The sequence below is a fragment of the Battus philenor genome, unplaced genomic scaffold (assembly GCF_028537555.1).
Source record: "Battus philenor isolate CCGP_79_NKW_IND1 unplaced genomic scaffold, ilBatPhil1.0.hap1 SCAF_11, whole genome shotgun sequence".
In the NCBI taxonomy this organism is placed as follows: Eukaryota; Metazoa; Arthropoda; class Insecta; order Lepidoptera; family Papilionidae; genus Battus; species Battus philenor.
The window spans coordinates 12,289,320-12,307,734 of record NW_027181673.1 but is presented as its reverse complement, the minus strand read 5'-3'; the positions used below and the strand labels follow the sequence as shown (position 1 = coordinate 12,307,734).

General features: G+C 33.0%; 1 protein-coding gene across 1 annotated transcript in view; it reads left to right on the top strand.

Moving 5' to 3' along the window:
- The window catches only part of DAAM (disheveled-associated activator of morphogenesis-like protein), a 100,889-nt gene that overhangs the window by 46,812 nt on the left and 35,662 nt on the right, over nucleotides 1–18,415 (top strand). Inside the window, exon 4 of the mRNA XM_068771675.1 lies at nucleotides 17,023–17,151. Coding sequence (XP_068627776.1) covers nucleotides 17,023–17,151 — 129 coding nt within the window. The remainder of the gene's footprint in view (nucleotides 1–17,022; nucleotides 17,152–18,415) is intronic.

Sequence of the window (18,415 nt, the reverse complement as noted above, 5' to 3'; positions counted from 1 at the left end):
CCCTATTTACAATAGGTCTGTGGAATTTTTTATTTTAGGATGAGAATAAAAGTAATTGCTTTTTTTTATTTCAACTTAATCTTACGGATGATATATTTCAGTATATGTTAGTGGCAATTGCCAGCCGATAGACGCTCACTGCAAGGCATAAATCTCCCCCTAACATGACCAGTTAGACTTCTCGTGGCCTTAGAGTCAATGCACTGCACCTATTAATGTTTATTGAACTAATACAAAATTACAATTATTTAATTTCTCGCATTAATGTGATTACGAGCGTTCAGCATAACCAACGATAACGGTGTCCGCGATAATTATAAAGTTTAATCCGCTGATTACTTTACAGTTTAGTGCTCGGTGGGTTTTGTTTGGACAGTAATTAATTTATTTAACCTTGATTAAATTGTGAACGTTTTATGTCGCCGTGGAATGTCGCAATCGTTTCAATATGTAATTTTGGCGTGATTGCAGGGCGTTAAGTTTTGGGCGTGGCGTGCTGATTACAGAGATTTAATTTATCACATTTTCCGTTTTAATTGTGAGTTAATATTTATAAATATTGTCGAATATTTTGATTAGACGTATTGACTTTTGTATTAGTTATTAACAACAAACAAATGTAGTCGTTTAAAATATTATACATTAAAATTTTTGCAAGAGAACGTTTTTGTTTAATTTATCAGATTGATATTTTTCGTGAATTTATAATAATATACCAGTTAGGCAATTCTGATATGCATCTAGTATGTGATGAGGATATGATTAAATAAAATGTACATAAGGTTAGGTTATTAGGTGTAAAGGTATGCTTATAATATCTTTCTCTAGACTATAAAATTTATAACTCATTGTGGGAAACTATACACGCTCGTGTAATGTTTCAGCTTTATCATGTAAGAAATTTGAAATGTTTATCAAACAAAACTCGTACAAAATTCTGTTATGAGCTAAATTATTTTAAGTGATATTAAATCTGAGAAATTATCTACTGTAACTACTGGATTAAGAATGCTTGTGAAAGTGATCACAGAAAAAAAATGAGTTTCTTGAAAGTTCATCTCAGATCACGGCGCGTTTGGAACCCTTGCAGCTTAATTTTTTATTAACTTGAAGCATGACATTATAGCGTAGTACAATTTGATTCAGATATTTACTAAATGAGGCATTTCTATTCTTCTTTGATTCTTCTCAGGGCGTATACAAGTGATTTCTACAAGCCCTCCAAAATAGGATAATGATAAGAATAAATATCCGGTATAACTTCTGTTGACACCATTGTACTTCAACATCTTTTGTAACTAACAGAATGTTACACTAAGGTCTTTTTGTTGTCTAGACTGTAGGTTCTCAAATTTTTATGAACTAATGCCCGTTGATTAAAAAAGATATTCAACGCTTAATTTTGAAAATTATTGCATTTTTAGATGTTAGCCTAAATTTTAGGTATTTTAATCGCAAATTAAAAAGTAATTATCTTCGTTTTTAAATGTTTATTTACGCTATAGGATAAGCATTTTAGTCGGCTATGTAAAATGTTTTGTTCATGAAAAACTTCATAGAAAGCTCTAGTGGCGACTAGATGTGCTTATTGTCTTCGATGGGAAGCTAAGGTCTATATATTTATTTTGAAATGACATATTACTTTATATTAAATTGTTTTTACGAAAATAAAGTATGTTCTATCAATAAAACCAATTTGACTGAATTTGAATTACTGTTAATACAAATAGATGCGCGATAAACTCAATGTTAGCTCACCGTAACGATGTAGGTGTCCAGATGCTAGTGCAAGGAGACACCCGGTGTCGCGTTTCTGCGGGTTGCGGGTTCGATTTGCACGCTGCTTTCACCTGCCCGCCGGGAGGTGAAGTAGCACCTTGATTATCCATATTATAATACAATTTGTCACTTTTCATGATCTATGCGAGAAATTAAAGTAACAGGAACAAACTCAAGATCTTTATTCGTACAAACAAATATTTGCACAACTTTCGAAGTGAATTAGAGTTGAATCACGATTTATTTCTATGCTAAAATTTGGATTGTGAATTTCGGTTTTGTGATAGCAATTTGTCCGTTGAAGCTTTAAAAATCGAATATTTACTAATTTAAAACATTAAAATTAAAAATTCGACTCATAAGCAGTTTTTACGAATTGTAACATAATTTCTTATTTAGATAAAAGGTACCGGTTTATCCGTATCTAGTAAGAGCGAGCAGATGGTATAATCCAGTTGTATATTAGAATTAAATTTTTAAAATGTACAGCGTCAATGACAACTTCAATAGTTCCACCATTGACATATTTTTTTGCAAAAAGCCATCCAGGCAACACGATGCGACAATTAAAGAGTAGCGAATGAAATAGCGCGGCAGTGAATGCAATTACGGGGCTGATGATGAGAGACTAGTTTCGAGGTGACACACAAATTTATTGTTAGAATTTGATTTTTTAATATCTCGAATATGAAGTACTTCTATTAGACAAGTCTCTTTTGGCTTACGATACACTTACAAAACGATAGACGCAATTAATTTGTCTCGAATGAATTATAGCAATATCATGCATAAGATCAAGAAAGTTGTCCAAGATTGTCCTATTAGGTTTGTACTATACTCTTGGATGCAATCGACATATGACGTTACATAAAATTGCTGTCCTTTTTCTCAATTAAGTTCTTTATATTTTAGGTACAGGTATCTTCAATTTAGTCGATTGTTCTGTTGAATGTTTAATGCAAAAGCAAATACATCATCATAGTGGACTATTACGCTTCAGTTTTTACCGTTGGCATGTGAAGTACTGGAGTTCATTTGCCTACCTTTCAGTTTCTTAAAGCATAAACAGTTATAAGGACGTGTCTACACTCACTCAATTTGCAGTTACAAATCAAAAATAAACTTACATTTTCAAATGTATTTGTATGACTTTACAAACTAAAAGATTTTCTTTTTCAATCGCAATTAAGAATGCTACGTATATTGACTTTTGTCGATCCTACAGTGATCTTAAGTCGTTCTGAAAAATCATCAGTAACAAAATGCTAATAAACGCTGGTCACGTTCGGATATCGGTTTTATGAAGGAATTCTTAATTTCTTTTCATAGTAAAGTTGTTTTAATCTTCATTGTTAAGTTGTTAAGATGCTTGGATAATTACGGGATTACATGCGAGGTATACGATTCAGTGAACTACATAGAGTTGTACTTTATCATTAGTTGATATCGATGTAGCTTTGTTTGAAATAATATATTTTAATAGTTAAATTTTATTATATTTTTTATGTTTCTGTAAATACAAGTTTGCTCCAAAAAAAGTTATTGTAAGTTAACATTAAATAATGCAAATATAATGCCTGAATGTCTCGAGGTGAATCAGTCCATCCAAGCTAATTCAAGTTGGTTCTACCAGTGACAAGACCAAGATCAGAGACTTGGGTTGGTTCAATTTCCATGGTACAATCTTGTATAATTCATACTTCGTACATTAATTGTATAGGATTGCCTATTTTCCAGAGGGTGTGCAACAGCGTCCTCTGCGTACTGTAATACCACACTTTGGTCCCCAAATCGCTTATGTTATATCCCACCCCCACCATGGATATCTTTGGAGAAGACCTATGCTTCTGGGATGAAACGAGGACCAGTGACAAAAATGAGAGTATCTATTTATAAGTTACATCTTCATATAAACATTAGTAGAAACATCACTAAGCTAATTTAATTTTAAATAAGTCAGCTTGATCTCCTGCAACTGAAAGATTGCACTAAGTCTGATAGTCAGTTGGGTAGTAACAATAAACATATTATTACATTTAATACTATAACATTTAGGAAATTAAATAGGAAAAGTGTACAACGTCGGTACGAAAAACATTGAGGAATCAAAATGTATGTAAATGAATGTTATATGGTATAAAATGCAGAATAATTACAGCTTTTTTTCTATTATACAATAAAATTACAAACACAAAATAGATTTCGAAATAAAATAAAAATTAAAGAGATCATGGTTGATTTATGATGACACGTAGAGGATATTAAAGTGAATAAAACTGTTCAATATTGATTAATGCAAATGCGACGACGTCGTGGTGATGTTCGTAAAGAGGACAAACGACACGTGCTCGCTATACATTGCCGTCTACTGATACGGTGCAAACAGTGGATGGAATTGGAAAGCAAGTGGAGAACCCGATGTAGGTCGTACGTAAATATTTATCGAAGAGATCGTTTACGCGACCGTGCTAATATTTATTGTTTTACCATTTCCTTTACAACTTCCTAGCAATAATGTTACAGTTTATTCTTCCATATTAATAAAAAATGCTTAATAAGATGGTGTTATTAGATAATTTATTTTTAATGTCAAGAAATGAATGTCTTTTCGCTTTTAAATTTAAATAACAAATGTACATTATCTAGAACTAATATAATCTTATATTTATGGTTAAATAACTACTTTGAAGAAGTGTTTAGAAGAAGTAGTTTTTAAATACATGAGGTGCTAGCAAAACGCTTACCTCATAGTATACGTATCATCATCACACTCATATTAGCGGTAGGTGTCCATTGCAAGGAATTAGCTTTGCTCAAATTCGCCTTGATGACCGGTCTGATGCTACTCTCATTCAGCAACTTCCTTTGGAGATTCTGTTCATGCCGCGTCTTTCGGCTCGTGGGTCGTGACCGCCGTTAGAGAACCTTTCGACACCATGGTGAATTGTTTTTTAAGATCAGTAAATAAAATCTTGCGAAACTTACTATCGACGACTGCTATTTGACCACATAGATTTTAAGCCCCTTGAACCAGTACACAGTTTTTTAGCAGCCGTCAAAGAGCTTAATAATAGCCCACTTGCTTCACAGCTTTTAAAACTCTTTTTCTGTCAACTAATACTTAGTACGGGTTGATTTGGAGAAAAGTATAAAAGCTTTAAGCTTTTTGTTGATATGAGCTTTACATTCACTCTTAAGTCTTTTAAATCTGTAACCAATTATCCTATATTATTTTTAGAGTTTTTAGCACTCTCGAATGAAGTTGTCTGCAATGTCCCCTCCGTGTACTCCGATCCTCCCCCACGACTAACGTCCTTCTATTTAACAAGAGCACGATGCAAAATAAACGTACATTGCATAAACAATGGGACCTCAAATTTAAAATCAATTGTGCTTTAAACAAAACAAATAAAGACCGAAGGGGTTTGTCACGTGCATCAATGTTTGCTTTTCATTGAGTGCTTTTCGAATTAAGCTTTTAGTGACAAGTTCTCATATAATATTTTGATGTGGGAACCACATTGTTATGTTGAATGTTTGCTTTATAAACTATTGTACATTGATTAATTCGTACGGTTTAATGGTGAATGAAAATGTAAATATGTGCTTCGATTGTCTCATTGTCACATATTACGTCAATGTCAAAATTTAATTTAAAGCGGAAAATGTGTACAAAGGATTAGAGATAAAGTTAGGATATTATAATGTTGTATGCAAAATGTGTATTTTTACCATAAAGGGACTAAAGTCAAGTTGAGTTCGGCTGAATAATTAATTGCTGTCTTCTGTGTAATGGACCGAGGCCTCCGTGGAGGCTTCGCAAGCTTATACAAGGTTTGGGCACGGAATCTGTAAATGTCAAAAGAAAAAGTACTCGTCGTTTTGGCCCATAGATACGCACTGCAAGGCATAGTACTTTCTCCGAAGATATCTATAGGGAGATATACCATAATCGCCACGCATGGCAGGCGAATTGGTAAAACAGTGTGGTCTTATGGTACGCAGAGGCAGCTGCAGCCCATCCTTTGAAAACTTGATTGTAAGCAGTGGCAATTCTATATGATTAAGGCATAAAGTGTGAACTATATAAGATTGTGGCCCGTAAATTGAACCCGCGACCTAGGACCGTTGGGCTACTACCGCTCTTTACTGTCGTAATGCGGTAATAATTCCATGTAACGGACCGAAGCCCCCGAGGAGGCTCCCGCAGGCTTCAACGAGGCTAAGCGTCTTTGGCACCCTGCTCTATAAAACTTGCGGAGTCTATAAATACAAGGAGAAAAAGCATTACCGTTTTTTTAAAAAAACTATCTGAGTGCATTTTATAGCCCTACGACTAGGTTAAAGAAAAATACTTTTATCGTTGTGTTACAGTATTTGAAATCAAAAAGCACATGCTAAGTTTACTGAATAGATTAACGTGTATCATTTATCAAATTATATATATTATTATACCCTAATGTAAACATTTTTGTATCTTATTTCTGTACCTAATATTTTATTAATATCGGGATGTGTACTCTGTTACAATGGAAATTTATTTCATGACCTACAATAGTATATACTGTTAACCTTGACTATTATCATTATGATAATAAAGGAGGCTTGAGAAATTTTGTTTCGCTTTAAAATGCTCTGGCATTTAGAATAGGTCAGAGGTGGTCGATTTTTGCGTCGAAACTCGGAAGAAATATTGTGTAATTTATTTTAATGTTTTAGATACGGTTGAATTGGTTTTATTTGAAAAGAATTTTAAAAGCGTAACGATCGTGCAATGTATGTTATAATAAATATATGTTTTAATCTTATAAATATAAGAGATGTCACATTTTAAAATTTTGTGTTTTAAAATTCTTTTGCACAACAAATTTTTAACTTCATAATTTTGTGTTTTCTTGTAGAACGAGTATTTTTGTTAAAAAGATCCTTTCAGAGCTAAATTTGAAGTCACTATGTTTAAGGTCTGATATTACGAGATCAAGGTTGACACGATTATATAATTAGTTCATAATATTATATTAATTTATTAATATTATATAATATTAATTTATTCAACCGACAGAGGCAGCTCAAGGCATAGGCGTCTTCCGAAGATTGTCATAATGACATTAAAAAATAAAACTCTTTTATTCAAAATTGGAACTTTTATCACATATCTTGTTGATTTTTTTTTAAATATGTTTTATTTTCGACTACTCTGCTTCGCAAACTGTTATAGTTGTGGAGCAGAAGTAAGAAGAAATTGCACAACGATGACGTAAAAAAGTTTAACAATACATATTTACGCACATACACTTTGTTAGATACAGCCTAAATGAAAACAACTAAGCGACATCATTTCCAAGGGTTCTTGTCATTTATATATTCGTTTATTAAATAATATGCCTGTACCCTCAATTTATTTTTAATATACGTTTTGGTTTGATTATATTGACGGTCCTGCTTTTGGATTGATATTGATTCATTGTATGGATAGCTTGCACATAATGATTGCAAGCTATACTACGCCAGCGGTTACAAAAAAAATTATTGTTTGACACAAGTTAAAAAAGCGAGACATACCTTCACGTGTGAACCCAACACACATTAGCAATTAATTTGCCGACCGAGCAGTTCATCGAGTTACAAGAGATCACTTTACGTTATACGTTTGTCGAGAAGATATAACACGAAACGCTCTGTTTAGACACTTATCGTTATTATGTTATTACATAATAACATTTCTGCCTAAGTCTTTATATGAAATGTAGTCATTTTGATGTACATGAGTCCCATGAATCAAAGACACTCTGGAATCAGGTAACAGAGCATATTTTGGTTAACCACAAAAAATAGTTTTTTTTCAAGCAGTTAGCCACTTTTATGTCTATCACACGCAGATTACGTAAATGAAATTGTCGCGTTTTAGTCTTTACAATAGAAATTCAATTATTACATTAAGACATTTTGTCTTGAAATCTATTCAACATTTAGTCACATTTTAATTTTCCTATTTAAGAGACTTCAGGACTTTTTTGTACAGAAGTGGAGAATTCTGATAAAAAATATAAATGTTTTCAAACAAATGCTTTTCTTTGAATTATCAGTTGTAGAACATCTATAGTGACATCATATGTACGTTATGAAAATAACATCAGAAGAACTAAATATGAAAAGGATTAGAATCAAATTGAGCCCTTTGATGACATCATTCAAATTAAAACTCACTCTCTTCAAATGAGCCGGCGACACACTCTGTTTTTTTTTTGATCGCTTACACAAATGACTTCTATTAATATAATCAATAGAAGTGACTAATTTTATTTTACAAACTGTAGTGAATAGTTAATATGACATAATTTGTTTAACTCAAGACGTTGGTACTTCGATCCGCCTGTGTAGTGAACGAAAGAATCTAATCGTTTATGTTGACGTCTCTTGAACAATGAATTCCAGAGCTATTCATAACTGAAGCGTCAATAAATTATCTTCTATTTAATTGTTAATCTAATTAGAAGCGGACAATGGTCGGTGGGCAGCAGGGCCGCGGTCAGACGGCCGCGGGCCGGCCCACTGATTGAGACGCATCGCTCGGCGCCCACTTACGGCTCGCCTAATTGAATAACTCACCGGTCGAGTTTACTTCATAATACACCTACTTTTAATCGTCTATGCGCACTCGAGTGTCATTTGACTTTCTCATTAGTGTTAAAAAAAAATAGAAGTTGGTGTGTTTTTAATATATTTTTGTGTAAAGTGCGTTTATTTAAAGTGCGTAATGACTTATATTACGATGTAAAGTCCGTTTAACTTACCCAGTTCTGCAGCAAAAGGATTATGATGAGTCCGAACACGAAGAAAAAGGGCGGAAAAGGCTTATTTTCAATAAAGATTAAAAGCACCAAAGTGAAGAATCCAGTAAGTTACCTCCTCTATCGATTTTAGTTATTACGTTGGTTGTAAAAAAATAAGATGATGGATGTGCTGGATATATTCGTGTTTAAAATATTAACTGTGACAGTAAGGAAATGCCTCTAGAATTACGTAAGCTATGATAATGTGAACAGGACAGGGCTTATGTACCTCTGAGGTTTTTTTGTTATTAATAAAACTGCTACCGATAATAAATATTATTCATTACACTGTTCCGTATGTGTAAGTTACTGTACGCGTTGTATATGATATCTCCTTGACCGTGTCTTCCGCGATGTGTAAGATAGTGGCTCCATAAAGCGAATAATTAATTGCCACAATTACAGTTCAAAGGGCATTTTGTCGTATCTCTATAAACTCTTACTGGTTAGATGTAACTCTACAAACCTATGAATCAAATGTAATTAAAATTTTATTGACTTTTCCGGCGATATAAAACACGAGCCAACTGTTTTAATGGATCTATATTTACGTCAGGTGACGCTTTAAGAAGGGGAAGGGAGTTTCTTAAAAATATACGTCTGATTCTGTTTACGATGCGGTCGAAATATAGCTTTGAGGAATATACACAAAGTGCATCGATAAAACAACTCTGTCGGGATGTCCTCCCGGTGAAGTCATCGACGAAAATATTGTGTCGTCGATCACTAGGGTTGGCAGTTAGTACTTGGTATATCAGAAAAAGATAAAAAAATATCTTAAACGAATATGCTTAGATAGAGAACGCTAGAAGAGACAGTCTTTAACTAAAAATCTATGCATAAATGCATTGCAAATATTCTGTATTTTTATACAGAAGGTGTTATTATTATTTTAGCTTTTATTCGAATAGGTCAATGGGGCTATCCATAATATTATCGGAATTTTCACTGAATTAACAATTTTGAATAATTAAAATTGTAAAAAAAAGTGTTATGAAGATTTTACATAATGTGATGTATCAGTCGCGTTCCAAGAGCGTAAGGTAAAGTTTTAGTTATTTTATAACAATCCTTCATCACAATTTACACAATTAAATATTCCATTGTTCTCTGTTTAAATATTATGGCCGTTAATGAACTCATTATTGTGTTTGCACATTCATTGCGTGCAAGATAATGCATGTTTGATCAGCTCTGTGGATATTATTTTTGTCGCTGCAATGTAGGTGCTCGGGGTGCAAGGTTATTCCATTTACGTGCACATTCAATTCTATTGGGTTTTCCTCAACACATTCTTTAACTACGTAAGCAGTTTCTAGTTAGTTCTATTTACGTGTTTGTTACTGTATAATCATTTTGAATTGTTTATACCTGAGACTCCCAAGGCTCATTACTGTTAAGGTATTTATTCATTCATTACTTTATAATCCAGAGCAGTGTTTGCTTTGGTTAAACACAATCATCGCTGTGATCTTGTAGTAGACTATAACCTTGTTTTTTGTCTCTGAGAGAAGGTTTGGTACGCAGCTACTTTTTTATTCATATTGTAATGTTATCCATTTTGGATCACTACTGTAGGTCAAAAGAAATATCCAGAAGATTTCAATTTGAGAGAAAATAGTGTAAAATTAAGCTTCTCTTGATATTTCAGCCTATATCTACGAGAGCTTCAAACGCTATTTGATCAGACAGTCCACAAACTCAGTAGTGTTGTTTTTTTGTAACCCCTTTTACTAATGTCCTTAGTACAGTATTTTGTAGCGACGACCCTTGAAGATATACATGTTATCGCCCAATAGGCAACCTGGTTGCGAACAATCATACATTAAGTGAAGAGAGATTAATAATTTAATTAACACCAAGTTTGCGAACTTCGAGTAACGCCTGAAGTTCCTCGCAATCACAAATGTCACCACAACGAGTTACTTATCCTTAAAGATATTACTCTCTCGCAGATTTTTCATTAGTCAAGTGTTTTTTCGGAATACCAAATCCAGCATGGGGCATATGGCATGCAAGCTATCCTACTCTAATCTAGAAATCGTCAACCTATTCCAAAATAAAGTGCTGCGCTTAATCACAAATGTTCCAGAGTTTGTGTCTGGCGAACTGCTGAACTACTTGTAAATCTGTACTGTAAAGGGAGAAATCGCAAGACAGGCAAATTCACATAGGGGCAGAATCCTGTACTGTCCCCCAATATGCAGCAGTCATAAAAGCGCATAAATATTTAATTTAGACGGCAATGTGGTTATGTTCCTATTTAAGACCTGGTTCAATGTTATACCTCAATGACCATTAGAGGCGACAGAACAAAGTAATTATAAAACAGTCTCAACATCATCGATTCTGCATGACATGTAATTGAAGTACATCACGTTACTAGCCACTCACTTTCATCTCAAACAACATCGACATCAGCACCAGAACTCCATGTCCAACATGAATGAGTTCATTTTCTTGACTGAAGCTACAAGTTGGGGAACGTACAGCCGCAAGATTGGGCATGACATACATTGTTGAAGAATGAAATTCTTATGAAGCACCAACTGCATATGTCCGGCTATCACAGAGAATCTATTGCTAATGCCCTCCATTTGTCTTCGGTCAATTAGTCTTTTTTAAGAGAAAGAACTCTCCTTAATTGTTTTTTTTTTGCTGTTAAAAAGATTCGTTTAATCTCGGGTTATCAACCCTGTGGAACGTTTAATGGTTTTGCGAGACGTTTGTTTGTGCGTGAGGCGCGGCGTCCAATCTGTCGGCGCTTGTGTTCGTATTACACTTGCCGACTCCATATACTTATTTCTAGTTTGTAATGTTATTATTACAAATCATCACAATGTCATTACATATGTGAATTATTTTCTGTTATCATTGTCGCAGAAATCTTTCAAATATACCTTTAAATTTATTACGATTAATAATAAGTAAATGAGTAAAATATTACTCTGTCATGTAAATATTGATTGTTAAGTTTCTAAAATGAGGGAAATAATCTATAACTGTTTATATGGTCTATAGGTTACAGAGTAATGCTAGTAAGGAATTTATTGTATTACATACTTCTAGAACTTTGTGCAATATAGATAGAATGTTATGCTTTAATGCTACTCGCGCAAGCCCAAACAAATGACGAGTGAGCGCGTAAACTTGTAACGCGCTTCCTCATAGAAAAAAAATAACTAAAAACTGAATTTATCTGCAATTATATAATGAATTGTCGAATAAAAAAGTGACTAAAAACTGAATGGCCCCTTTAATGCTTGTAACACACGTGATCTAGTGCATGTAGTACAGTCGCAAACATAACAGTAATTTATACTTTACTATTCTTAACTAGGACATATGTTAGTCGTAATTCGAATCTTTTATGTTAATGGATTTGTTGTCATTCTAAGTTATTTATATTTATACTTAATGCATATCTATTTAATTTTATTTCTAGGGCTTATTAATTACTTAGGCCAAAACATGTACGATAACGAAATATATACACGTTGAAGACGTATGTGCAAAACATTTTTATTTAAATAAGTTACAATGCCATTTGGGAAGCAGTAAGAGTCCGGTCCAAAAAAGTCATTTCGCAATAAATATTTTGAATTAAAAATTGATAACTTATAAAATGAAATAAAGGTTTAAAACCCATAAAGTTTTATAGTGAATATGTCAAAAAACCGTTTGTGTATTATTCGAATAAATAATCCAGTCACTTATGTATCTAAACCACTATTTATAGTGTCTTATGCACGGTTTGTTGTCATGTTGAGGAAATTTTATCGGGATCACTATCAGAAAAAAAAATTCAACTGTCGTACGTGACTGTACAATTATCGAAAAGAAAGTAGAACCGGTTGCGTAAATCGATGTGTAATTGACTAACAATATAGTTCAGTACACAGCTCCTCGTAATGTTTGTTGGAACTCTATAATAGGAAGGCTTAGTTGGTTTGTTTTTGAGTATAAAGGAAAGGACTTAGAAGACGTACTGATGCTATCGAGATATGTGCTGCGATACTGTTGGTGTTGCACGGGTTTATAATTGTATAATAAGTCATCATCATTATTACCATTTTTGACGCCCACTGCTAGGTATATGTCTCCTATATAGATTTCTATTAAGATCCGTTGAAAGCGGGCTATACTCGACGTCTTGCAAACACTAACGTCTATCCACCTTGTGTGGTCGTCCTTCATTGCGCTTGCAACTACTCTCTAGAACCATTAGGCCTTAGCGACCTTCTGCACTGCGCTTTTTAGACAAAAAGCGCGAAAAGAAATTACGAAGAATTGTAAAATATATTCAACCGGCTGAAATTAGATAGAAATAAAAGGTTTTCCCTAAGAAATTAGGAACTTACATACGTGTTAGGCTAATATTTCACTTTTATGTGCCAGTTTGTTTATTACTTGTAATGAAGTTTTAAACGACGGTTTTAACATAAGTATTTTGAAAGCGATGTCATTTTAATCATGTGTTGTTTGTGAATAATTTAAATTATTGTTAACATGGACTATTCATTCACATGCATATTAAACTACAAAACATGCACCGCAAGTACATGATAATAGTATACTTAATGCTTTTACAACATGTGAGACTTTATTATCGAGCCTTCGTGTAAGGAACAACGTTATTTTTTACTTACATTATGTGTATATATATTTGCAGCATGATTGGTTATATGCAGGTGTAAAAGTTTTAAAAGAGTGGTAATTGTCAATTAATGTATCACTTAGCGAAAAATTAATTTTTTAGAAATAATACGCAGTGTAATGTATAATGTAATGTATATATTGTGTGTATAGTGTATGTAATGTGTAATGATAAGCGTCCATAAATTTCGGATCAGTACATATTAAAATTAATCACTGTTCTCTATATGTTTCTGCAGACTGTACTGTCAAAGATTGACCTGTGGCATTCCTATAGATAAAATAAATTAATGGATTTTTTTTGGGAATGATCACTTTATACATGATGATTGGAAATACGTATAAAGGTTTAAGAAGATCGTAAGTTATGTATTTGCATTTTTAATCGATTTCCTTCGAGTGTGCGATGATGATTTTTATTATTGACACAATACGCCATTATACCGCCTGTAGAAACCAAATGTATCTTACACAATGTTAACGTCCGATTGTAATATTTTCTCGTAGAAGTTGAAAGAAAATCTGATCCATTGCAATTAAGAGCAGAGGTTGCTGAAGATGCCTTCGAGCTGAGAATTTGTGACAAGATTTACGTACCTCATACCCGAAGGTGTACATTGCCAAATAACATCAGTTCATGATAGTGGGAAAAAAAAGAAAACATTAGAATGAGTCTTCGTTTCATAGACGCCCACTGCAAAGTATAGGCCTTCACTAGAAGATATCCATGGGGGGATGTATTGTACATAATTATGGCAGGCAAGGACGAAGGACGAAGGCTGTTGTTGATCCTCTGGGAACTTTTTTGTGAACTATGGCAACCTTGTACAATCAACGCACAAAATGTCAATTATATAATATTGTATCCCGGGAATCAAACACGCGACCTACGATCGCAAACCTCAGTTCTCTACCGCATGGCTACCACTAGCTAATAGTTTGAGTATTATATGTTAAATCAAGGACTGAATGAATTTTATAAGGTAAATCTGAAATCTTACTGACTTAACAGTTACCGAACTCTTCCGTTCAACAGACATCTGTCTGTTCACTGATTTCTTTTCTCATTGCATCAGTCATCGCATTTCCTTATAAGGACTTGACTTCTCTTATGAATGTAATTGCTTTTTAAATTCGCAATTTACACGTAAAACTTGCTCTGCTCGCGGCACTGTGTGTATCGTGAGTGATTATGTGTAAATTACTTTTACGCTTTATGTCTGTTCGCTGCAAATAAGTAAATATGTAAAAATATACTGTTTGTTGAATTCGAAGAAAAAAACATTTAATATAGTTTTTAGCCGTGCGAATACAATTCAGGATTTCCGTGGATATAATTAATGACGCATTCTTTAAACGTGTTAGATTATTCAAGTGCTGTAAGAAATTATTTAATCCTAGGTTTTTATCTAGCAATTATTTTTTACTATAGATTACGTGAGTAGTGATAGCTCAGTGGTAGAGGACTGAGACTTGTGATCGTAGGTCGCGGGATCGATCCTCGGGATAGGATCTTAGATAATTCACACTTTATGCATTAATTATATAAGGTTTCCACTATTTACAAAGAAGATTCCACAGGATGTGTATCAGCGGTCTCTGCAAACCGTAATACCACACTGCGATCGCCACCCCCCCTTGCCAAGCGTTGCGATTATGGTAAATCTCCATAGATATTTTTGGGGGAGGCCTATACTTTGTAGTGGGCGTCTATCGACAGAAACGATGACGACAATAGATCTTGTAACATAAATAAGTCTAAAACGAAATTAGAATATCCGGGTGCTTGGATATAGCTGTAAAAGCCTTAAATGAGTTGCTGTATAGTTTGTTTTCATTCAATTACAATATGGTGTACCATATCCAAAAATAAAGATTTCAAAAATTAATAAATGACTCAATGATAATATAGTAAGAAGTGTTTTCAAAATAAGGATTTCTACTAATTAAAATTAATTAATTTTTGTTTTTAATATTAATTATTTTATTTTCTACTATCCGTATCTGCACACTATGCACAGCAATAAGTTATTGGTTTGCTGCATTTAAATGGAAAAAATAAATTAATGTAACATAATTAAGAGTAATCACTTTATACAGGTTGATAGTATGTTGAATGTATATCTCACTTGTTAGCTATAATCGAATAAATGATTTTTTTTACAAGATTATACAATTTTGCATTTTAATTAATCCAAACGTAAATTATTTTAAATAATTTTCACGATTCACGAAAACTAAATTTGGAAGGAAGTGGATTCCGAAATGGCTGGTTCATTATGAACATATGTGTATATGAAGAGATTATGAAGTCTTTTAACATTTTCAAGCTATAAACATGGAATAAGTGACCGCCGACGATGATTTATGTAGTAACATTTCCGCGAAATATATTTACCGCATGTTATCAGTACCCATGATTCATGAGAATTTTTTTTTGTCTCGTTCCGAAACTCGATTGTGATTGCCTTTATACGTACATATTTGTTACAAAGCGCTGAATATTATTATCATTGTGTGCAGATTTGCAGGAAGTTTTTCATAAGTACCGTCAGCATGTAACATATTGCATATAATTCTGATTTTTATATACAAAAAGTAATTTTTGTTTCACAGAAATATCATGAGGGATGTGTTATAAGTGATAATACAGCGTATCTCAGTGATTTTTAACGAAAATCTTTGTCAAAAATTATGCTTATAGAAAATAATATAAGAATTAAACATATCATAACATTAAAGTAGAAAAAATCAGATTAAAATTACGTATGATGTAGGTTAAGTTAATATACTTTATGGTACACGCTAAAAAAATATACACAGTTGCATAATAGTAAAGAAAAAAGTATAATGGGCGGTCTTATCACATGAGGCAATTTCTTTCAGTCAACCATAGTATGGAAACAGTAGAAGTGTAAATAACTGGTAGTTAATGTGTACATATAGACAAAACATACATATATACAAACCAACTTACTTAATTTTTAAGCCAATTAAAATTATTAATAAACTATTTATAACGTCCTTTTTATTAGCTTAGCATGCTTATATTATACTTGTTAAATTGCCACAAGACACAAGCATCTAAGCTATTGTCAATGTCTTTTTGTTAGTCTATGTCAGCAAGTTGATATTACAGTCTCACCTAATGTAAGAGAACGAAGTAATTTGTGATGTTTATTATGGATAAAAGGTGTAAATCTTGGTTCTCATCCTCTGCTAATATAACAGGCGGATCTAGTTTATTAAAAAACACACCATTTCTTTTCTATTAGCTATTAACCATATATATAATTTAAACCTTGTACGAAAACAATTACATTAAACATTAAAAAAATTCTTCTGTGAAAATACGAATATATGAACTGTCAGAACCCTCGTCATTCATGATCGTTTTATGACGTATGTCTTTTTAATTCCCTTCATTTGTTTCGGTTTAGTTACGTTCTTATGCCTTTGGCAAATCATTTTTTACCTCTATCTTCTTATGAGAGTCGTGGCCGAATATGTCAGTCTTAGCTATCATTTTTTCTGAAGCATTTCTTTTTTAACAAAGTTTTAAGGCATCGTGCACGGTGATGTTGCACGCTATTGTAATCGTGTCATTTCAACGAGTAGGAGACTGTTCATTAGCCCTTTTAACCTCTGCGTTTTTCTTAGTTCCTTTTGATTTTTATTTATTGTTTTTATTGTTACTTAAAGGTTTCGTCGTGAAAATAACAGTGTGTTTATAACCGTATATCTTTGCTTACAGAATGATGAGCCCCCGGAGATCACGTACTGTGTGGTGGGCGGCGAGGGAGGTTTGGCGCTTCAAGCTGTCACCCCCACGCATCCCATGCCGCCCCAAGACGAGCTGGACGCCAAGTTCGCAGAGCTGGTGGTAAGTTTAACCTTTGTTTATTGTTAATATGCTTATACAAAGTCCAAGATAAATATTGCCAGAAGAATTCAACTATGAAAGAATGGCAAGATTCAGAAAGTTGCACAAGGAGAAGGGAATCTAAAAGTCACAATGATCTTATAATTGCAAACTTTTACATATTTATAAAGAAGGTTCTAGATTTATTGGCAGAAGAATAGTCGTCATTTTATTCTAATTAAAAATTATACTTAGCCTTGCCATTAATATCGTTACAAAGAAAAAAATACATTTTTTTATTGTGTGTAACATTTATTATTTTTATAGTGTGTTAGTTTAATACCATTGGCTGCAATATACTAATATCTTAAAAGTTGAGACCAGTGATCTACAGGTGCACGTACTCTTACATGGAAAAATTCTTTTCTATCGATCATATGGATTTTTTAGAGACTCCAAATTATCATGGCGTTTAGAGTAAGCCTTACTCTCTAAAATTGACCACCGTCGGCCAGATATTTTTCTGTCACAAACATAGGGGGTCTGATTGTACCTACCAATAGCCTGGTACACAAACATATGACTAATACCAAACGTGTGGAAGGTTTTAAAGATTGTATTTACTACCTACTTTATGTAATGCACTCATCACTCACTCATTTAATTTCAATATCACAAAATATTTTAAAATTTATTGCCGCGAAAACTATATAAAAATGACATATTCCAAAATCAAAAGTAATATTTGGTTTATTTTATTTTATCATGGTATTTATGGCTAGACTAAAAAAAGTGTATGTATATATTGTGTGCGATTATGTGCAATTTATGTATATATTATAACATCTCATTAATATGTCTTTATTAGTATTTAGATAATAATTATAGCATTTATCATGTATATATGGAATAAATTATTAAATAAATAGATATTTTTCTGTAACATTACACATCTGCCTAATACTTATCTGTACACTACCTTGTGTTGACAGGTAAACATGCCTACAAAGCATTAGGTCTGCCATTACACAATTTGTAAGAAAACTGTTTAAATAGATATTATAATTTAAAAAAAATTACAAACAAAAATTACAAACGTGGTTGTCAGTCGTTTATGTAATAAGAAAACAAGATGTTTACATTTATCACGACGAATAATATTTGACATCCATTTATAATGGAATTATATAAGAAAGAACAGGTGTGACCATCGATGGAATGTCAACGTCATAAAGGTGTCAGAATTCACATTTAATTCCTACGATTTCCAACGTCTGCGTGAACT